Here is a 23,401-nt window from a genome sequence, read left to right as displayed (position 1 = left end):
TTAATTTCTTCTACATTTTTGTGCGGCCGTTGACGTATTTAACCAAAAGCTTTTTGTAAAATTCATTGCGGTTGAAAGTAACTTCGGTAGTATTGATACAGATAGTCGTTAAAAATTGGTGTCGGTACTAACGAGCATGATGTGAATATTGGTCTGTGAGTCAAATGGCATTTTAATTTTTCCCATTAAAAGGAAATTGAAATATCTTTGCTTCCGAAAGACCTGCCTTATAAAATAAATGTATGTACAGTACATGTGTATATCGTAACATGTGCTCTTGCACGTTTTGCTTTCTTTGAAATGAATCTCGTTGCACATTCATTTAATTTAATATTATACGGTAGCGGATAACGTTTAGAGATTTTGCTCACAAATCCCAATGAAGTTTATTAAATGCAGAATTGCAGAGTCGCAATTCCTTAGTAAAGAGATAAGTTTGCTGTATCAAGATTGTTAGGGTAAACTGCCGAATGAAGACATTGAACGGCATTGAATTGAACAAATACAACCTAAACATGACTTATGGTTTGACTCCCTGTGCTTGTAAATTTCTAAAGAATGACTTAATACTTGCGGTAGTTTTTTTGCATGCCATGAGCATGTCTGGCTGGGACCGAAAGTTTGTGACCCTGCTAATTAAAATGGAAACCTGTTGCTGAGTGAAAAATATTTTTCAAATAGTACACCAATATCTGACTTAATAATATTTGTTATCATCAGGACAAGGAATGATGTTTTATTAATGCAAAATTCAAAACCACTTTCTTTTAAAGTGATGATTTTTTTCCCTTCATTGCTGATGTATAAAGTTATTATACTTCTTAGTTAGCAATAGGACATTCATACTGATGTGATACAGTTATGTCAGCTGCCGAGAGTTGTAAGGAGTGGTAGAGATTAGATCAAATCTCCAATCAACGAGAGAGAAAATACAAACCAGTCAAGTTTGTGACGGTTTTTCTTCTCACACAGTACATTACAGTGGGCTCAGTTTGCTGACTGAGTAATGGTAAAACTGTTGCTGATTTGTTGAAATCCTATATGACTCCTCACAACTCTACAGCTCAGTCAGTATGTTAGATATTTTATTCAGCATCTTTGGGTATCAATAGCTTTTCCTTTTTTATTTTAGTTTAGCTTCATATCAAGTGGGTAATACTTTCCATCTATTCTTGGTACATCTGGTAACAGAAAAATTTAGTGTGACTGGTGACAGTGTGCTGGTTTCAGCACCATTGGTGACAGTGTGCTGGTGTCAGCACTATTGTGGACAGCTTCACTGGTGTCAGCATGACAGTGACACTGGTGTCAGCACCACTGCAAACTGTTCCACTTGTGTCAATACTGCTGGCAACTGTTTCACTATAATATCAGAGTAATACTGGTGTCAGCATTTCTGGTAACAGTGATACTGGTGTCAGCATCACTGGTGGCAGTGATACTGGTGTCGGCATCACTGGTGACAGTGATACTGCTGTCGGCACTATTGTCATATGTTCTCCTGATGTCAGCACTGCTGTTGAATGTTTTGCTGGTGTCAACACTACTCTTGACATTTTGGCTGGTTATGGCACTAATGAAACAGAAATGCCATGTCACCATTATTATCGACTGTTTTGCTGGTGTCAGCACTATTGATGACAGTGACACTGGTTTTGGCAGTGCTGTTAAATGTTTTGCTGGTGTCATCACAACTGATGACAGCATTACTGACAGTGTTGTTACACCAGCATTAATCTCGACTGTTTTGCTGGTGTCAGCACTATTGATGACAGTGATACTGGTTTTGGCAGTGCTGTTAAATGTTTTGCTGGTGTCATCACAACTGATGACAGCATTACTGATGACAGTGTTGTTACACCAGCATTAATCTCGACTGGTTTGCTGGCGTCAGCACTACCGTTGAAAGGTACTGTTGAAAGGTACAACTGGTGGTCAGCACTGCAGCCAGTTGTTTTCAATGTACTATTATTTTTGTTAAATTGTTTAATGAGTGTCATTTCGCCATTGGTTGGTACATTGGTAACTCCAGACAGTTTTCTCACCATGTTTTAGTTGCTCTGTTATTAATTATTGAAGGTTCCAAACAACAGAATTGGACATCCGTCAAAAATAACAAGATTAGGTGAACTTTTTAGGTCAATGCTTCCAGTTTCAAGTTTGGCTTTTCTCAACATTGTGATTTTAAATAGTTTTGGTGTTAACATTCTTTTTCAAGGAGTTGCACATCCAACCATTATCATTGACATTGTTTAATGTAAAGTAAAAAAAAGTTAAAATATGCTAAATGTCTTAAACAAGACCGAAAAAAAAAAAGGTGCAAAAACATGATTTTTTGTAATTTTTCTATCGATGTCATTTATGAATTTAACTTTCTTTCATTTTCTCATTTTATCTTTATTTATCTATGTATTTATTTTTTGTTAAGTCATGATTTTCCTATTCTTTTCTGGCATGATGCATGTCTGTGAATCTCTGTCACTAATCTCTGTGGTGTATATGGTTATGAACGTTAATTTCTAGGGTGACCATCGTGGAACCACCAGAGGTTGAAAGATCAGGTGAATCTGGCGCCATGGGTCAAAGGTCAGTCTTCATGCATGATTCATTTTATGCAATTTTTCTCTATGCATATCATTTCACCAGTAGTTTGATTTGATGTGTATTAGTATCGTCCGTTTTCTGATCATGTCCCAATATTTTCATAATTTTGTATTGAGCATGGTAAGATTAAACTAGAAAGAATTTTGTTAGTGTCACAATCTCTCTGAATGTGAGAAATAAATGCAGTTATTTTAAAGTAGTTCGAAATTTATGCATCTCTGTTTGTGAAAAGGAGTAACGGTGCTTAGTACTGCTTTTAAGTTCTTTCGCCGTATAATTTCTGGTGAAAATTTTGAAATTTTGCAGTAATTTCTTAGTACTCTCTCATGTCGTAGAGATAGCCCATCTATTTTGATCCTTTCCTCTCCTTGATCCCAAGAAGTTTCTCTCTCAAGACTCATTTTTATATTACCTCTCTTTATCTCTCAGGAAATCCTGCATGTTAATTGTCAATAAATTTGCAACAACATATTTCTCTACAGTGCTTTTGCTGGATGATACAGCTCTGTATTGTTGTGTTGAACTACTGTTGCCGCTAAAACTTTACCGCTGATATTTGCCAGTGGGTTGCTGTCGAATATTTCCACATTGCTGTTAAATGCAGCCTATATCTGTTTTCTGCTATCAGCTGTTACAGTAGCTGGTTGCCTTGGCAACCACATTTTTCTTGCCATAAAATTTGTTTGAAAGAAGTTTTTTTTCCCTCCCCCCTTTATATCTAATTTTTTGACTTACATACACAACAGATGAAATCTCTTCAAAATGTTCTTGCCTTAGATAGCAAAAGTTTGTTGCCCTTAAGAAAGGCCAACAACAACAAATTACTAACAGAATTTAAAATTATCTCCAAAAAGTAATCTTGATGATCAAAATGTCAAATTCAATTAACTGGCAAACAAGAAAACACAATTCTGGCACTAAAGCTTGCCAGTGGGTTGTGTTAAATCTCTTTGGACAAAAAAAAAAAAAAAAACTGTAAATTTGCATGAATAAGATCATTTTAGATTGTATTTAAAGTAGCTCAGAAAAGGTGGTTTTTGGTTTGCTAAGAGGGCTAGTTTGTTTCTACTATAGGTTGCATGTGTTTTGATCTACATTGTAGCTGCATACACATGTATAAGAACATGATTTTGTATACGAATGTATTAATGATTATCTTACTCGAAATGAAAACCCAAATGTGGTCAAGTATTTCTATCGACTCTGCCAAAACTTGCTAGATTCCTGTTTATTGCTGTATGTAAGATTTGATGTTTTGGCATCATTTTAGTTCCAAGAAGCAACTTTGACAGTTGAATGATTTTCTCTGTGTTCTATTTAATTAACAGAAGATTTATTCAAGGAACGGGGTGAGGGGGATGGGGGTAGCGCTGAGGGTCACTTAAATGCACCATTTTCATATCAGAATCTAGATTCATATTTGTAGTTGTTCCTCCCAAACCTCGTAGCGCGGAGTCCGAAGAAGAGAAATCCAAAAATCAGATGTTTGGATTCTTGTTCAAGTCGTAAGTGATCTTCTGGCCGCGACGGCCTCCTAAAAACGTCTAGTCACCCTCATGTTTCCATCTTCTTATTCTCTCCTGGTTTGTCGTCATCAAGTCAACCCTCGTGACCTTTTTCGAAAGGCTGCTTGAAGTTTCCTTTGTGACGTCTCAATTTGTCATCTCCCATACAGACATTCTTTCATAAATGTTTCAACCAAAGATCATATTTTGAAAAACATTGATGTGCTTTCCTCATTCAATATTGTATGTGTTATAAACCATATAATATACTTGACCTTTTTCATGTAGTATTATCTGAATATCCTCACCATCCTCTTAAAAACAACCATAGGATGTATCGACAAAACATTGAACCCATGCCTGGTAGGGTTTTTCAGTCTCTTGTTTAGTATCTTGGACGAAACATATCAATGTCAGTATTGACTTAATATATGTCACACCAATGTGTGAAACTCTCCCCCCCCCCTCCTCCTCACCCCTTCTCCTTACCCCTTCATGAGTACTGACTCTTGAAGATAAGTCACAATGACAGGAGACTTATCCACATTATATGTATTGTCTACAATTTTCTATACCCTGCACGATATTCAATAAACCTGACCTATTTAGTCTGAGTCCATTTATACTCATCTGAGTCCATTTGCCTGACATATATAGTCTGCGAGTCCATTTATACACACTATGTTCGACAGATATCTTTAAATTTTGGCCATGACACGATACACAACCACTGTTTATTGGTACTGCAGTACCAAACACTCTTTTGGAATTTGGTTTCTACATTAAAGACACACTTGGAAAAAATTTCTGATACTGTCTCACATAACATTATAATATACAATTAGTGCTGTTACTACAATACCTGCATCACATAACACACGGGACATGTGACTTTCTTTGGACTGTGTGCTATGACTGACCCGCATTTAACATTGAAAGATACTGTAGGCTCTTTGGCTTCACTCCCATGATACTAAATAAATACAAAATACCCTGCCATGAAGCAATAATGACACTTTACAACACTAAGTGGGATGTCACTATACTGTCTGATAGTGAAACCTGCAATATTGAAACAAAAGATGACACTATATACACACTCAGTGGGATGTCACTATACTGTCTGATAGTGAAACCTGCAATATTGAAACAAAAGATGACACTATACAACACTGAGTGGGATGTCACTATACTGTCTGATAGTGAAACCTGCAATATGGAAACAAAAGATTGCACCACATGTTTGCACAGATTTCACTCAAGGCTACAGTGTGTGTCTTTTAACACATTTGCACTTTTAATAACAATACCTTAGCACATTTTTTCCCCCCATATTCTGTCACATATAAACTGTATGTTCCAACTTGATTTACTTTTTCACATTTCATATTTGCTAACTCACACAATAAATATATCAAGATCTTTAAAAAGTCATCGGTATTGTCCCGCAACTTCATAGAGCTAGTGAATCTGCTAAAACATTTACAGAATGACCCATCCTAGGGGATCTAACTCTCTAAATTACTCCCAGGGATTGAGGGTTGCTCTATTTAGCATATTAAATATCACACAGAGATTAGAAATGTCTTGAAGACTGGCTGTAAGATGCTCAGTAATCATTTTTTCTTCAAAATGTACTCCTATTTCGAATCAAAGCTGTTGACCGTTTAAAGTCAATTCAGTCATTATCCAAATTATGAGGGAATACTTAGGAATAATAATTTTTTTTTTTATCAGTTTGTCTGCTATTTCATAATTGCATGTCATCATTTTGAAGTTAAGCAGTAGAACCGAACACCATTTTTAAAAAAATTCCTTTGCAACATTTTGCTCCATCTGTGCAAAAAAATGGAAAGATTAAAAAAAAAATCAAACATGTATATGGTAAACAAGTAGAGTCATAGGCTGCTTTGACTATACCTGATTATATTAAATCTTGTGTGTTATCTTGATCTACACTTCAAGGCTACCATACGAATTAGTCGTAGTGTGCTACAATTGGATCTAAATGGTTTGACCAGCTGTCTAGTTAGGCGTCAACCGTTACAGGTTGAAATAAAACCTCTGAAAACTTCCACAGTCATTGCCCACAGCTGTTTGGTAGTACCAGGAAGGTCAAAGTTCATCCCACAAAGATTTGACCTCTATCGGTGGATCTAAAGTAAATCACGTCTCGAGGCAGACTGCATCTCATTATTGAGAGAAAATCTCTCGGTAACGGAGCATTTAACCGTGACCTTGGATGACCTGAGAACAGCTGATAAGATTCATTGTAGAATAAAACAGTAGTTTAAAGTAGTTGGACCCTTGTCATGTAAAGCCACCAACTTCTTGTTCTGCTGCTATAAATTATGTTTTTCCTTCAATTTTTGGGGTTATTTATCAATTTCCCTTGTTTGTAATCATTATGTATGTCCAGCTTTAAAAAAAAAAAAATTCAATATTTCTTCCCAAATTCATTGTTTGTAATAAGTGTGAGCCAATGTGTAAATCACAAACATGGTAGCAGTCAGTCTTTTCATGCTTGGAATCGCCGTATTCGGTGCTTCACGTAACGGCTCAAAGGATAAAATATTTCCAGAATTTCTCAGGGAACCAAGACAAGGCAGAAAATCAGTCGATTGATCTGTTAAAGGTCTTCAGTATTGCTATTAAATGTAACCAAAGCCCCCCCAAAAAAATTGCTAAAAGGCTAAAAATTGCTTTTTGGTTCAGAAGGACTTTCCCAGAAGTTCACTGTATTCAAATTACTCCCACACGTCCACACAAGGATTAAACATCTCATGAAGTGAACATAAATCTGAGAATCGCAGTAAAGAAGCTTTCTGAAATTTGAACACGGGTGACCCTTATCTGACCTCTAGCATATTTGCGGCAAAACTTATGACTTTTGAGCAACTAGTATGACTGTGTCATTAGAGCCCTGTCCGTATGAAAATCGATAGAAGCAAGAGTTATTCCAATGTCAGTTAATTAAAGATACATCAATGTTCTTTCTCCTATATTCATCCTGCATCTGCTGGTATAGGTCCAGTTCCATGGCCTTTCCGTAAATATCTGTTTTTCAAGTTGTCTTTGGTATTTGATAAAGCTGTAAAATTATTGATTTGTTATTGCCTGTTTACAAGTCTCCCCATTCTGATCATATTACCAATTGAATCTGTGCGAACATACAATCGGTTTGTTTAAAAAAAATGTGTGGTGATATTCTCGACTTGCTATAAGGCAGTGTGAGGATCAAAGGTTATTCTAGTGAAAATGGCTACTGGTTTGTCGAATTATTTGTATAGCAGAGTTCTTGAAATAAAATGGACTGCTTTTACCTGTGCAGTGAAGCCTTTGTAGGTGGGTTTGATATGTATGACTTTTTTAATCACCAAATGAAAAGAAAATACTAAAAAGGTTCTGTCTTCTGATGTTGCTCTTAATATATACATATAGATATATCAATATGCATTGTGTAGCGATGTGACCATTTTTGTAACGTTCTGCTATGCTATACGGAATCAAGTAGTCCTTGTTTGTGAGGCTTGCTCTGCTTGTGAGGTTGGTGATGGCAAGAACATACCCTCCAGTCCTTAAAGTTGGGTGATATTTGTATATTTGTGATATTTGTATCAGATACCAAAATAAATGATCCAAAAAAGAAAAAGATTAAACAAATATTAGTAATGGAAGCTAAACAGCTGTTTAATATAAAAAATCTTTGAGAAGTCAGGAAATATAAAACTTAGGTTAAAAATTGGATGCCAGAGCCTGCAGTCAAGTGTTTAGAAAATGGTTTTTAGATCAGTTCGAGTAAGATTATCAAATAAATGTTACGACTTCACCACTCCCAGATTGATTAAACGTTATGTAACTTCCGTTCCTTCCCTCTCAGCACTGAAAGGAAGGAAGAGGTCGCCTCGGTAACCGCCACATCCAGCACCACCAAGTTTGAACGATCCATGATACGCCCCTTGAGGCTCCTCTACGCCCTCTTTTATGCCATCATCTCCCACTCTGAGATTCTCTGCTTTTTCTTGATCATCATCAACCATATTGTCCGGGCCAACCTTCTCTCCATGCCGCTCGTAATCGCTCTCTTCCTCTGGGCGCTGCTCTGCATCCCGAGACCTACCAGGAGGTTCTGGATCTTCATCCTGACATACGAAATGGTAAGTCCCCTCCCAAAATACCGACCTCCCCCCACCCCAAACCTGGTACCCACCATATACTGTTTATCCTGCTTTATAACCATCCCCCCACCCACAAACCATTTATAAATCTGACATACACTATTTATGCCTGCTTCTACCATCATCCCCCCCAACCCCCACGCCAGGTACCCAGGTGTCTGTTTATGCCTGCTTCCACTACAACCCCCCTCCCCCACCCACCCCCAAACCTGGTATCCACCATATACTGTTAATGCCTGCTTCTACTACCATCCCCCCATACCAGGTACTCACCATATGCTGTATATTTATGCCTGCTTCTACTTGGTTCCTTACTTCTAATCATTGGATCAATTATCAGTGATTCACCTGTCTTGTTTACCGCACATGCCGAAGTTATCAGCAGGTGTCTGGTCTTATGTCTGTTGTTTAGAAAACATTAATATATTCCTAACTTCCTAAGTTTCAACCTACCTGACTCTTTCCATATATAATATCATTCTACTCAGTAATGGTGTCTCTGTTCAATTGTCAAAGTTGGTGTTGACATCCCATCCACAAGTAGTAAAGTTTCCTGTATGGATGGAATAAATGTCTCCCACACCCTCCCCCACCCCCCAACCATTTGTTGATTGCTATATTGCATGTCCAATCGCAAATTCCGATTTTTTCATCTCTTTGGGAGTGGACAAGGTATCTCTTTGGTGAACGTAACAAGGTACAGTCATGCTTTGCATTTGAGAGGCTTCACTTGTTATCATGATAATCCAAGACCATGTTTCAGTTTGGTTAAATTTTACTCCTGATATACAAATCCACTTCTACAGCAATCATGTTTGTAAATTAAACTTGGAGGTGAAAATGTACTCCATGTTAGATCTTAAAATGTCTTCATAATCTTGCAAAATTTGCTGCAAATAATTTTTTTTTAAACTGTTCAACATATTTCTTTGTTTGTTTTTCAAACATCTTGAATGATTCCGTAGGTCATTGTGATGTACAAGTACGTCTTCCAGTTTAGTTTCTACCCGTGGAATAGCGAAGCAAACTTAGCGTACAACGAAGGTAACACTCCTCTGTGGCCGCCAGAGGTCTTTGGAATGGTCTACACGGAAAACTTCTCCGTCTTGGATCTCTGCTTGCTCCTGGCTGTCTTCTTCCACAGGTCTATACTTAAGGTATGTTTATGTCAGACCTAACAATCTTTTCACTTTGTAATTTAATATATTTTGTCCCCCCCCCAACCATCCCACCACCCTTGGTTTGGCAGTATTGAGGTACATACTACCACGTGAGATGAAGCTGTGATGTTCTGTCATTTGTCGAAGTAAAGCTGTGTGGAAAATTTCCCACAAAGCCTTTTTTAAGCTTCTCTGTTCCCCAATACACCTGCATTGAATTGCTTGAGCATATTTCTCCCAAAAAAGTCCTGTTCTCAGAGAAGGTGGAACTCAGAACATGCAAAGCAAAACAGGCAGAACATGGAAAATTTGAAGAATAAGTTGAAGAAGAAAAGAAACAGATCACGAGCAACTTTAAGTCCCCATCATCACAACTGTGGAAAACCATTCTGTGTACCCATTCTGTAAATTGGGGTTTTCCAGGTGGTGTAAATGTTTCCTCCTTTTGAGTGTGTCCTGGAAAGGTTTGCGGGCTGGAATCGATCGTTAGCGCAAATAGCTCGTTGACATATTCTTCAGATTCTCATTAAGATCTTGCCTTGGAGGATAAATAGCTTCAGAGCATAATTAGATACTACTATCATATTATTATTTATTATGATTATGATCATATCAACACTAAAGTTCATCCTGGTTGTTTGCAGAGCCACGGTTTGTGGACGGAGAGTCAGGTGGTACCAGACCTCGGACAGAATGAAGGAAAAGAAGAAGAAGAAGATGAAGAAAGCAAGGAAGAAAATGAAGATGATCAAGATAAAGCAGCGAAGGAGGACATGGAGAAACAAAAGAAGAAAGACAAAAAGAAGAAGAAGAAGGACAAAAAGGACAAAAAGAAGAAGAAGAAGGACAAGAAGAAGTCTGAAGAGGATGAAGAAACAGGTAAGTGTTAATCCTGGGATTAGTTTGAGCAGTGGAATTAGAATACTTCAGAGAAATTAATTAAGTAAAACAGCAAGAATTACTGTTGGAGTGATATTTTGGGAAGGGAAAATGAAAATATAGAAATGAAGAAAGGGGGGGGGGGAGGGATCTAATGGTTGAACAAAAGGAACAAAAGGCATTGTTTAATTTGTGTGTAGTCTGCCTATTACCTAGTGGTCTCATTATGACGATGTTTGTTGTGATTGACAGATTGTGGTCTGCTTGAGAGTTAATGGTCTGTGTGTGTGGCATTGTGTCTGTCTGTGTTACAAACAGTTTGGTCTGACGTATAGATTATAGTCTGCCTAAGTCAATAGTCTGTCTGTCTTACATAATGTGTGCTTGCCAGACAGATTGTGGTCTGCTTGAGAGTTAATGGTCTGTGTGTGTGGCATTGTGTCTGTCTGTGTTACATACTGTTTAGTCTGACAGACAGATTGTAGTCTGCCTAAGTCAGTGGTCTGTCTGTCTTACATAATGTGTGCTTGCCATGCAGACCTGACTGTCAGTGGTTGCATAAATGTGATCTTTCTGGTAGTAACCTGGCTGAGAGCTATTGTGCAATCAGTCTGGGAGATTGTAGTACATCTGTGTGATACATGTAACCTTACTTCTTATTATACAGTGTGTGGTCTATTTGAGACTGACCTTTGTAACAGCTTATACTCTGAATGTTACATGATGTGCAATCAGTCTGGGAGATTGTAGTACATCTGTGTGATACATGTAAGCCTACTGCTTGTTACACAGTGTGTGGTCTGGTCTGAGACTGACCTTTGTAATGTTCAGCTTGTAGTACATCTGTGTGATACATGTAACCTTACTTCTTATTATACAGTGTGTGGTCTATTTGAGACTGACCTTTGTAACAGCTTATACTCTGAATGTTACATGATGTGCAATCAGTCTGGGAGATTGCAGTACAGCTGTGTGATACATGTAAGCCTACTGCTTGTTACACAGTGTGTGGTCTGGTCTGAGACTGACCTTTGTAATGTTCAGCTTATACTCTGAATGTTACATCATGTGTATTCAGTTTTTCAAACTTATTGCTTATTACAGCTGGGGTGTGTGATCTTATGAAATGTTACGGTCCGTATGGCATGCCTCAGAGTTAGTAGTATTGCATAATACACAAAACTGTATTAGCCTCTTTACTGAACCTGTTTAAATACACCTATATATATGATTACCATTTATCTGCTCTCAGAAGCTGCAGATGGAGATACAGAGGACGCAGCAGCTGCTAAGGGTGGAGATGAAGAGGGAGCAGCAGTTGGAGAAGATGGAGAACCAATTCAGAGGGAGGAAAGTGAAGAGGAGGAGGAAAAGGAGGAGGAATCGGAGACAGAGTAAGCCATTCGCATTGTTTTATTAAAAGTGATGATGTTCCAGTGGCAGTCATTGAGATTCCGTCGTATATTGAAGGGAAAAGTATTGCACACTGTTTAGTTCTTACTCTAAACCTCTATATTCTGGTTGCGAAACTGATACCGAAGAGAAAACTATTCCACACTGTTACCTTAAAACCTCATCATTATATCCCGGCTGAAACTAACCTGCATAAAAGGGCCAGTATGACAGGCTACTGGAGTAGACTTTTCAGTGTTAACGGTGAGATGGATGTAATGTTCATTTCATGTTTTGTCTTTGTTTCTTTAAGATCCTAAAACCAAAAAAATCTGCCTTAATTTCTACACCACAGATGTGTAAAATTACTTTTCAAGATAATCTGTATATTACACCTTGTTCTTACAACTCGCTCTTTCATCAGCCCGAGTCATATGTAGCCCAACACAAGTTTTTATTATTGTTACTTCTTCTTCCGTAGGAGTCTGCTGGCTCCATTGAAGCGGTTTTATCAGCAGATGGTCGATCCTACCTTCAGTGCCACAACTGACGTCTACGTAGTAATGTTCCTGCTTCAGTTCATCATGTTCATCGTCTTAGCTCTCTTCAACCACGCTTTTGGTGTAAGTTAAACCAAAATGTCAACAAAAAAAACTTTTCGATCGGGATCATCTTAAATCGAAAGAGATTGCAGTCGATGATTCCCAGTGGCTTGTGCTATGTACCTAGTTTGGCGGTTTTTGTCGTGCCAAAGAATTTTAGAAGTGTCTATCCCTAGATCCACCCACTTATAAATGGTTCATTCTTTGTGTACAATTTCATGATAGCAATATTAAATACTTGTCATTGATCTTCTTTTCTTTGCTGTTTTGTTCTGACAACAGCTGATTTTAAGCATTCATTCTATCTAAGAGATAATACAGTGAAATTTAAAATTCTTTCTCCATCATGTCATGGCAGAATATTGTAACTTAGTAAGTTTTTCGAAAAGGAAACTCTGTCACGACGTCACCATTATCTTTTCCTTTCCTTACTCTGACAGGAAGAGAAGGCCGCTAGTGATGTCACCGAGTTGGTCGACAGCAACAACATCCCGACTTCGTTCCTGGTACTGCTGCTGATCCAATTCTTCGTCATCGTGATCGACCGGGCCATTTATCTCCGCAAGAACGTGACCGCAAAGTTCATCTTCCTTCTCATCTGGGTGATCGTGATACATCTGTGGCTGTTCTTCATTTTGCCTCCTATCAACAACAAGTGAGTCTATATATATGGCAGTAGAAAATATTCAGAATATTTGGCCTTTTTCTGGTTGTTTTGGGGAGATTTTGGTTCAATTAGCCTGAACTGTTCCAGTTTTATCAAAGTAACAAATGGTTTTGCAATTGTAGACAAAGCTCTGCCTGCATGCATACAATATTAATTTTTTGTTGATATTCAGTTGTGTCACCAGTGGCAGTCAAAATCGATGTTCGGGACTGCATGCGCAAAATTTCTAAGATGTTGGTCTTATTAGCTGTAAATTACTCTCTTGATGTGTTTATAAAACTCTTATCATAAGTTGCTATGGTAACAGACCATCCATCTGTAATTTTCAACCTTCGTCAATGCATGCATCATTTCTGTTGTTTAATTCTCCGTTATTTGTTGTCTTTTATTATTCTCATCATCTCCATTCTAGGCCATTCACTGAAAACACTCCAGCTAGATGGTTCTACTTCTTAAATTGTGTCTACTTTGGACTCTCCTGTTATCAAATCAGAAGTGGATATCCCACAAGGATTCTGGGTAATTTCCTGTACAAGCGGTACAGCTATGCCAGCCTGGTCATGTTCTACGGGTATGTTACTTCTTTGTCTTTTCCCTTCACCTAAAGAGGTATATTCTGCTTGAAGAGAAAAAATAACTACTAGGCTAGGCTGTAGGCTAGGCTACTGTCCATTTAAACAGTATAACTACAATAATGCTATCAAGTGTTTGGTGGTATTTCTAATTGGTGGAAGAACAAGATGTTAATTAACTGTAACTTACCCTCAGTTTTCATATGCAAATATGCTGTCACTTTATATAAGTGACCTGAAAATTCAAGTAATTCAAGGTGAAGTGTTTCGAACTGTAAAGGAAATTTCTTCAAGTTGCTGTGACATGACTTACAGGTAGTAAGCAAATTATAATATTCAGTTTATGCCTAAGTGAATTGACTGGGGAAAAACATTACACATAAACAGAACCCACCGTGGCGTGTAACACGGTGAAAGCTTTCTGCTGCTGTCCAGCTTCTGTCCACCAGAATTATTTCCATTTCATTTGCATCCCTCGGTACAATACTGTCTGATGAAATTAAGTAGATATTTATTTATTTAGTAGTGACATTTATTTGGTCTTTTTTATAAGATGGTGCACAAAGCTAGACAATTTTATTGAGATTTCACTCATATTTGGTGATTTGCAGGTGGAAGGCAATTCCATTCCTGGCAGAGCTGAGGCTTATCATGGACTGGGTGTGGACAGACACGACGTTGTCACTCTTCCACTATGCAAAGATAGAAGACATCTACTCCAACATTTATCCAGACAAATGCTTTAGAAGAAACGAAAAGGTAAACAGTAAGATTGCTATATTAAACAGCGAATTTTTCATGTTAGTATCGACATCAACATCATTCAGTACCGCAAATTTACGCACAGAAGATTAATACGTTATTCTTTAATCCGGGTTTGCTAATTGACGTAAACACCTGTCGGTAGTAACGAAGAAATATTTTTATTCATATCTTGTAATGTTTGGAAGTAAGAAAAAAATTCTTTTGGTCGACAATGTTAGAGAATTCATCAGAGGATTACTGAAATAAAGAATTCCGTTGATCCAACTATAGACAGTAATCCCCTGCATTTTCTTCACCGAGTATAAATGCACGAGTCAGTAATGATTCTATTCAATTCAGAGCATTTCGTTGCTCGTAAGGTCCGTCACATTCATATTGATCACGTGTAAAAAAGCAAAGTGGAAATTCGCTCATAATTTTATATCTTTTCCGAAAAATAGAACTTGACTTTTGTCAAATAGCCTTTTCTCTTTTATGGAAAAATAAATTGTCAGAAAACATTGCAAACTGAAGCAATGTCATCTGATAAAGCTGTTGTGTTATTAATCAATATGAAAATTTGTACTTTTGCATCTACACTGCTCACTGTCATTGGTTGGCATCGTAAAGAAAACCAGGTAACCAAGGTAACCCAACAAAAAATAAAACATGTTTTCCTTGAGTGTAAGATTCTTTTTAAATGTTTGGGTAACGTCCGAAGAGTGGAAAATAAAGATAAGGACGAGGATTATCCTTGCTGTATTGATCATCAAACTCATACTCTGTATAAAATATTGCTTTTTTTTTTGTCCACCCTCAATTTTCACCAGAACATGCCAACACCGAGAGGTCAAATGCAGAAAGCAGCGGTGAAATATGGAATGGGAGGGGGTATGGTGCTGGGTCTCATCTTCATCATCTGGTTCCCTCTTATCTTTGTATCTTTCGCCAACACCGTGAGCATCGCCAACCCACCGCAGATGTCCGAGATCTCGGTGTCCTTCAGTGGTTACCAGGTAATTTTAGAAAATGGAAAGGGGGTGGGGGGAGAGGTAGAGGGGTTTGTTCCCTGACAGGAGCATTGAACAGTAGGTTAGGGGACTGAGCTATGGTGTCTGACTGAGGTTGGTTTTTGATAGAATAGTAGAAGATTTAGTTATTAAGGGGAGGGGGGAGGCCGTGAACCCAGAGGAAGAAAGTAATGAACAAAATCCCCAAAATATGTGAGAAACGGGAGAAATATGGATAGCAGTGAGTTTAATCACTCATGAAATTTTTTGTAATCATTGTTCAATTGGAGAAACAATGAATGTAATTAGTAAAACCTTTTCTCAATCAAGTGTTGCATTACAACTAAGATTAAAATGCCAACAGCTTGGGTCATTTTTGTGCTGCTTTGGTTTTCTAAATATTTTATTTAGTTTCCTTAAAAAGTTTTAAGTTTATATTAGAAATCAGTATGGACTTCCAGAATCATTCTTATTACAGTTTTATTTTTATATATATATATATTTTTTTTAAAGCTTTTGTATCATGCATATTCAGTAGTTGCATTATCTCGATGAATGGCCTCTGTGTCACCAGCTGTTGCTACCAAGCTGGATATCAAACAATTCCATGTATTTATTTTTGCCTTCTTTTCAGCCAATTTTTACATCTTTTGCCCAAATGGGATCCCTGGCGCCTTTGTCGAAACAGGAGTACAACAAGTTAGTCGAAGACTTTGATGACGATTTGGTAAGATGATGTATCTGCATTTTCGGGGTTTGTTTTACTTACAGCTGTTTTTGCTTTTCTCTTGCATGGGAACTCAGAACTTTATTGAAAGGAGACACAAACCTAACCATTATTGTTGCCCTGTCTGATAGAGATAACTGCCACGAACAACTAGCAATAATTAATATTGTTAATTAATATGACTTTGTCACTATTTCAATTTTTGTACACTGAGGAAAAAATAAATAAATGAAATGAACTTGAATTTCCAAAGAGCTAAGAAAGATCTTACTCCATTTTGGAGATATTCACAGATTAAATGCTTCCTTCACACACATTTTAATTTTACTTCAAACACCACAAGGTCGAAAGCCTTGATCCAGTCTTAATATAATTGAAAATATTACAATATTTACTTTCTGTAATGGAGATGTATTTTTTTTAATATATTGGATTGACCCTTGTAACTTGACCTAAAGATGGCAGTTTTCAGTGTGGACACATGTTAACAACATTCTACCTGCATGCAAAAGCAAATGATTAGGTTTGAAAGCGTATAAATGGCACTATTACATGTACAAACCGACAGCCCTCGGACACGACTTTTAAATGGTAGGATATCTCTCAACCAAAAACAAGATCGGAACCACTAAACTACGTTGACAGGTCTTTGGTCTCTTACAAACAATGAACAAACTTAACCAGATCATGTTTGAATCATGTGTATTAATAGGTAGCTTTGGAATGCATGGCCCATAGATGACACATGGCCTGTACATGACACAGAACTGGGTTAATTCTCTATGAAGTCGATTAAACGGCGGAATTTACCTATTTTTTCGTCATCCGTAGGAGGCACGAACATTCCTCACTCTTTACCGACAAGAGGACTTTATCAAGATTACCTATAGCGGTGAATCGGGCACCACCTGGGAGGTCAGTCCACCAAGCAGGGAGTCATTTGAGAATGAGCTGAACTCAAACCAGGATGTCATCATGACATTCAGATACACCTTCACAAGGTAAGTTGCCCTTGATATATTCTATCCCTTCTGAAGATGTATCTACGATATGTAAATAAAAATGACATCTATCAAATTCCCCTTATCTTAAATGGAAAAGTAATATTTTCCATATTGAAATTGAACATCAATTGAACATCTTGTTTCACGTTTGAGTTTTTATTAATGCTTCTGAGCAGCTGATCCTATAAACTCAGTCTGCTAGACTGTTACAGTAAGTTGACGGCTAGTCACATGTTATTCTGTTATTTCTTTATAACGAAAAGTGAATATAGAAAACTAACTTGGACAAATACAGGTTGTTCCCCCCAAACCCCCACCCCGCCCTGTTTTCTCCAAAAAGGGTCTATAACTTATGAAAAGTTAATATTTTGTGCCCCCATTCATCGTTTAACTCTTCTTATGTCTGAGAAACATGCTATTCCTATTGTAATATAGTAGGACGATGTCGTTTTGTTGCTTTTCTGGTACAGAATCACAGGTAGTGAGTTAGTTACACCAACAGTTGGGGGCGAAGTACAGATTACTCTCAGCCCCACGGATGAAGCAGACAGGAAGATTCGTGACGGACTAGCAGCGATGCTTAACTTATCCGCAACCAATGATCCAGTGTGAGTGAGAGGGTTGAACTTAACTTTTGTTTTGGAAAAAATGTTCACTTTTGCAATATGTACCCGATAGTAATATTTCTTCGCAAGCTGCTGCAGCTCATCAGTCTATGATGAAGAGGTTCATTAAATTTTATGTGATATTGTCCATGAGTAAACATACACATGTATTGATTGCTGTTCTAGGGTTAGGCATAGCACACATGTGGAATGTTGTTGTATGGTTAGGCCTATGCATACTGTTGAATCTTGTATGCTTAGGATATCACATAATCTGCTGAGTGGTGTATGTTTTAGGCCTAGCGAACCTTTCGTTGCATAGTTAGGTCATGCAGTAACCAATGTTCAATATGCTTGTATATATAGTTACGCTGAGCCAACCTGTTGGATATTGTGTACGGATACGTTTCACGATAGTCCTGTTTTGAGGCTGTACCTAACAGATCTGTTGAATTTGTTGTATGGTTAGGCTAGCAAACCGTTAAATGTTGTATGATCAAGCCTCACAATTCTATTGAATGCTGTTGTACAGTTGGTCCTCGCCAACTGCTGAATGTTAGTTTGGATAGGTCTCACAGCAATGTTGAAAGCTTTCGTATGGATAGGCCTCGCAAACTTTCCAATGTTATTGTCTGATAGGCAAATAGGGCAAACTTGCACTTAATATGCAATAGCATTGAGAATCTTGTGATTTCACTATGATACACCTCTGTCCAAACAATAATTCAATACTTCACAGAAGCGTTTTTTTTTCAATCTTAAGTCCATTGATTATCAGTCTTGTATCAAAAGGGTTCTTTCAGCTGAAAAAAAAAAACATGTTGATGTAAGTTAGATGTTGGTGTGTGTTTCTTGAGTCTTCAGAGAGTTCATTTATGTTTTCTTACAGATTGATTCCAAAACTGTTCCCTAAGTATGTTAGAGTGCCTTTGACCGGTATGGCGTCTTCAGCAGAGAAGATACTACCAGGTAAATTCAGAGTAACATTGTTGAATCATGTCATGGATATCCTACCAAAGACAGAAATATCAAAACATTTTGCCTGTTAACCTTTCTTATAAAAAATAGTGAAATCTCTGCCTCACACATGTTTTTGTACATTCTTTGTTGAAAACATTTTTTATGCCAACTCCTGTGTTATAATTTCCAATATAGCATGTTGGATTGTTTTCTTATTGATCAAATTTGTTCAAGAACTGTTTTTGCCAACAAGCATTGTTTGAATTGCAACTAAAGAGGTAACCGGTTCTTGTTTGGGCTAGTGTGCATTGCATAGAAAAACTGCCATTTGCTAAAATTGAGCAAATGGATATACAAGTGAACAGATATTTAGATGTGTTTTCTGAAGAAAGACCGTAATATTTACGAGAGAAATAATTTAGAACCAGCGAGACTCCAAAACGAAATTTGAACGCAAACACCGTTCCCTGTGCTGTCTGGTAGAACACGATACAGGCAAATTCTGATTCGCTCGGAAATATAGATTATTCTTGCCGCTTCTTTCCAGATGGTGAAAACTCCAATGCATCCTTGCTCCTGAACTCTGGTGCCATCGCTGGACTCTCCAATACGGTAGAGTGGTGGGATCTATTCGAGAGCGAAGACGACAAGACGATCGTGATCATAACCTTGAACGATAGGACGGCGTCGCAACTTCTCGCACCGTTGGCAGGCTACGGGTGAGTTGAAGGAGGAGGAGTATACAGTGGTTTTTAATGGCAGAAAAACACAGGGAGGGATTAGGTGCCCGGCATATTTATCCTCCGTGGATTAAAGACCTAAAGAAACTTAAACGTACCTGCAAAAATGAAAAATGAGAACTAGTCGATTCAATTTGTTTCTGAATCAAGATGCTTTTAGAGGAAATATGGCTTTGTTTTATACCATATCTTTTGTCTTGAGTTCTCCTTTCTTGTCCTGTACTAGTGTTATCATTGAGGTATTGTCTTTCCCTGACTGTATATGCAAGCCTTCAACGTTCTATATTCGGTCTCATAATAACTCGTAATCGTTCTCTACTCTTGATAGCATCATCGGTCTGTACGTCTCTCTCGTGCTGGTGATCGGTCGGTTTGTGCGGATGATGTTCAGCGGAATCTCCTACACCATCATGTTCGACGAGCTGCCCAACGTAGACAGAATCCTGAAGCTGGTCCTGGATATCTACCTGGTCCGCGAGAGCGGGGAGATGGAGCTGGAGGAAGATCTCACGGCCAGACTCTTCTTCCTGTACAGGTCACCGGAGACGCTCATCAAGGTCACCAAAGATAAACAGGATTAGTAAATACTTTGGGGAAATATTCTTGTATCTGATGACAGGTGATTGTCTTCTGTCAAAGGTCCAGGGTGCTAGCGTATCTTTTGTTGGTATCGTTAAATTAGTTTAACCTTTCTTTGTAATTATCTTCTTAGTGTTATTGAGTCAATTTTTGTACTAGCTGTGGTATATATGTAGTTATCTATTCTGTAGGTTATGTAGCTTAGAAGAAGCTGGATTTTAATTTCCTCTGCGTCTGAAGTCAAAAAAGGAAAAAAAAAAAATGGAATTTGAGCTGATGAGATGGTTCGGTGGTTGTCATCATACGTTGAAATGTTAAAACATTGCTACCTCAAAATCAGAAAATGAAAAAAATATTCTGTTGCAATTTACTATTCCATTGCAACTATCCAGCACCATTTCACATTCCCCACACTCCAATTTGACCACCAAAGGTCCACACCTGATGTTCCTTCATCCTACATGAGAAAAAATTATTTCAATTTTGTTTAAATCTTTTGAAGGACAAAATGTTAGAAGTTGGAGCTTTCATCATGTTTGTAAGACTTTGTTGCCGAGGGGAACAGGACTTGCTGCAAACCATGTTCTCATTGTTTGGAAGGAGATATACTCAGGTCTGTTTAAGGGCTTGAAGAGGGTGTAAATGTGCTTGGATTTGTCAGTTTAGCTTTCCATTTTGATGTTTGTGAAAACACCAGCCTGTTAATATTAAGTTCAATTAATTCCATTAGTTATTCTGTGCTTCTTCAAATGAATAAGCTACATGTGTAGGGGTTTCACCCAAGCATAGTGATTCATCTATCCATTTATGATGTACCCATGCAGTGATTCATGTATTCATAGGAGTTCATTTATTCATATATGATCTAGCTATGTATATATGATCTACTGTATGTATTTGATTCATTAGACGTAGTGGGCTATCTATGATATACCTCTGTATGGTTTCATTAGACATAGTGGCCCATCTATACATAGTGATTCATCTATGTTCTACCTATGACTGGTTTCACATTAGACATAGTGGCCCGTCTATACATAGTGATTCATCTATGTTCTACCTATGTCTGGTTTCATTAGACATAGTGGCCCATATATGATCTACCTATGTATTGACTCATTAGATGTAGTGGTTCATCTATTCCTAGTTGTTCATCTGTGTGTGTACTGATTCTACAGTTATGAGCTACACATCTGGTGGGTTCCTTAATTCATGTATTCTTCACATTTCTGGCAAATTGCTTTGGTGTTAGCTGGCTTTCTGATATCGTTATAATGCAAAACGTAACTTCAGTCACGGCAGATGTAAGCTTCTAGATATAACAGGTAGACAAACCAAAGAATTACTCACAGGGGGACAGTATTGCTAAAGTATCGCTAAATATGATCAGCTTTTAATAAAATATACAAATATTGCTATCTGTACCAGTAGTTCTACCAGTAGTTTTGTAGGTAAAACTTACCAGTGATATTTCCCATGGTAAATACATAGGTATTGCTAACTGCACCAGTAATGTTACCTATAGTTACTTAGCTATTGCAACCTACATCAGTAAATTAACTATAGTTGTTACACAAAGTATATCACTAGTGATACCAGTGATATTTACCTATACTTACATAGGTATTTCTTGCTACAACATTACCTATAGTTACCTAGGCATCGCTGACTGTGCGAGCAGTGGTACCTAGAGTTACCAAGGGTATAGCAAGTTGTACCATCAGAAGTATCACTTTCTGCAGAAAGAAAGTTACCTATAATTATAAGGTGAGACATTGCTTCTACTACCAGCAATGCTATCTGTACATAATACATCTAGGCAGTTCTAGGTATATAACATGAGGGATATTATCAGAGGGTTACAAACCTTTCTGCTGGAAATTAACAGTAATATCAAAATTATTACATAATTAGTGTAATAACTATAACAGTATAACCTATACTTTACACTGGAACTATTATCAGTAACAATTGTGTACTACACAGAATACAGTTTTTTTTTTAAACAACTTTTTCGTTCTTTGTAACAAGTTTGCTACAATAGAATCGTCTGGGTGAGTGGGCCAACTTAGCTTGTATCATTAATACCACCTGAAATATTACATTTGACTAAATTTGGTATGCTACATACATAACAATAATTATTTTTGAATTTCGTTTTGCAAAAACATTTCAACTTACAAACTTTCTAAAAGTTAACATTGGTGAGTACCATCTTAGCTGGTATCATTAATACTACTTGAAATATTACATGTGTCAAAATTTGGTATGCTACATACTCAACAGTATTTAAAAGAAGTATTTTTTTTTTGGGGCTTAAACATTTCAACTTTCAAACTTTCTAAAAATTTAAAATTGATTGTGGCCCTGATCAAAACATCTGTCATGAAAGCAAAATTTCAGGAATTGTAAAATATTCGATATTTATTGGCGGTGATTCGTAAAGCACGGTGTCTTACTTCGCAAACGGGTAAAATTTGAAAAAAAAAAAAACCTTTCTTTGTCTTATTGTTCTTCGTGTGTTGTTCATGGTTGGAGTGTCTGTGAAGAGTTGTAGATATTAAGATCCCTCTGTGGATGTGGCTCGCAATGTTGAATCCATCTGAAGTTAATCTGTGATATAATTCCAAATGTCCGTTTGAAAACCTTCCGACAGCCCATCAAATACACTCCCCTATACAGGTTGGCATTTTCCTGTGATATCACCGACTCAAAAAAGGGTTTGAAAATTTTCAGTTTTTATTTCTTTCATTGTGGTTTATGGTTTATCTCTCGAGCAAATTCACTGCCTTAAACTGTCATCTGTTTTTCCCTTTTTAAAAAGAAATTATTTTTCTTTGTCAAAATAGCCAGTGAATGCTTGGTACGTACTTGGTCCGACATTTTGGGACTTTTTCGTTTTTATAAAAGAAAATAAAAGAACAAAAAAAAACATGCAGCATCCATATGGTACTTCGAAATGATATTGCAGCTGTAATTTGATACTTGAATGTTAACATTTTGCTTTCTTATAATCATTTTGTGACGATAACAACAACAAAATCATCACATTTGAGGAGAGGATAAATCATGACTGAATCTTGATAGCTTTTTTTTTTATTGCTTGTGTGATCTGTGGGTTTGTAACTTTTCATTTCCTTAATATGCATAAATGACTTTTAGAGGCTATCGGTTTAAAACACAGTTGCTTCCAGTTATACAAAAATTGATCGATCGATTGATTGATAAATTCTGATATTGATTTATAAAAGAGGAAAACAATTCATACGGATATTATATGTTGGAGGCTTTTAAAAACAGACAAGGTTTGGATAACCAATATTTTTCGGTATCAGAACAGACGCAGGTCTCCAAAGAGCCAGCAACAACAAAACTTTTAAAAATACTTTCTTATTACGTTTCGAAAACATCACTGTTATCGCCAACTTTTTCAATTCTATTAAGTTTATTTAAAGTACTGGTGAGCTATTCGT

General features: G+C 37.2%; 1 protein-coding gene across 35 annotated transcripts in view; it reads left to right on the top strand.

Annotated features, from left to right (window-relative positions):
- The window catches only part of LOC139965540 (piezo-type mechanosensitive ion channel component 1-like), a 139,551-nt gene extending 119,407 nt beyond the window's left edge, over positions 1-20,144 (top strand). For 32 of the 35 annotated variants that reach the window (XM_071968021.1, XM_071968019.1, XM_071968000.1 and 29 more), the window contains 17 exons: positions 2,524-2,586; positions 4,053-4,109; positions 7,990-8,266; positions 9,253-9,444; positions 10,092-10,326; positions 11,579-11,720; positions 12,200-12,341; positions 12,761-12,975; positions 13,400-13,558; positions 14,171-14,318; positions 15,134-15,319; positions 15,948-16,040; positions 16,872-17,041; positions 17,515-17,652; positions 18,539-18,618; positions 19,157-19,328; positions 19,678-20,144. In XM_071968021.1, the coding sequence (XP_071824122.1) occupies positions 2,524-2,586; positions 4,053-4,109; positions 7,990-8,266; positions 9,253-9,444; positions 10,092-10,326; positions 11,579-11,720; positions 12,200-12,341; positions 12,761-12,975; positions 13,400-13,558; positions 14,171-14,318; positions 15,134-15,319; positions 15,948-16,040; positions 16,872-17,041; positions 17,515-17,652; positions 18,539-18,618; positions 19,157-19,328; positions 19,678-19,930 (2,722 nt within the window). In that variant the 3' untranslated portion in view covers positions 19,931-20,144. The remainder of the gene's footprint in view (positions 1-2,523; positions 2,587-4,052; positions 4,110-7,989; positions 8,267-9,252; positions 9,445-10,091; positions 10,327-11,578; positions 11,721-12,199; positions 12,342-12,760; positions 12,976-13,399; positions 13,559-14,170; positions 14,319-15,133; positions 15,320-15,947; positions 16,041-16,871; positions 17,042-17,514; positions 17,653-18,538; positions 18,619-19,156; positions 19,329-19,677) is intronic. The other 3 variants (XM_071968018.1, XM_071968001.1, XM_071968017.1) reach the window with 2 other exon arrangements.
- The last annotated feature ends 3,257 nt before the right edge of the window (positions 20,145-23,401 follow it).

Source organism: Apostichopus japonicus, chromosome 3 (assembly GCF_037975245.1).
Source record: "Apostichopus japonicus isolate 1M-3 chromosome 3, ASM3797524v1, whole genome shotgun sequence".
In the NCBI taxonomy this organism is placed as follows: domain Eukaryota; kingdom Metazoa; phylum Echinodermata; class Holothuroidea; order Aspidochirotida; family Stichopodidae; genus Apostichopus; species Apostichopus japonicus.
Note: the sequence above shows the minus strand (reverse complement) of the source record. Positions and strands in the feature narration are given on the sequence as shown.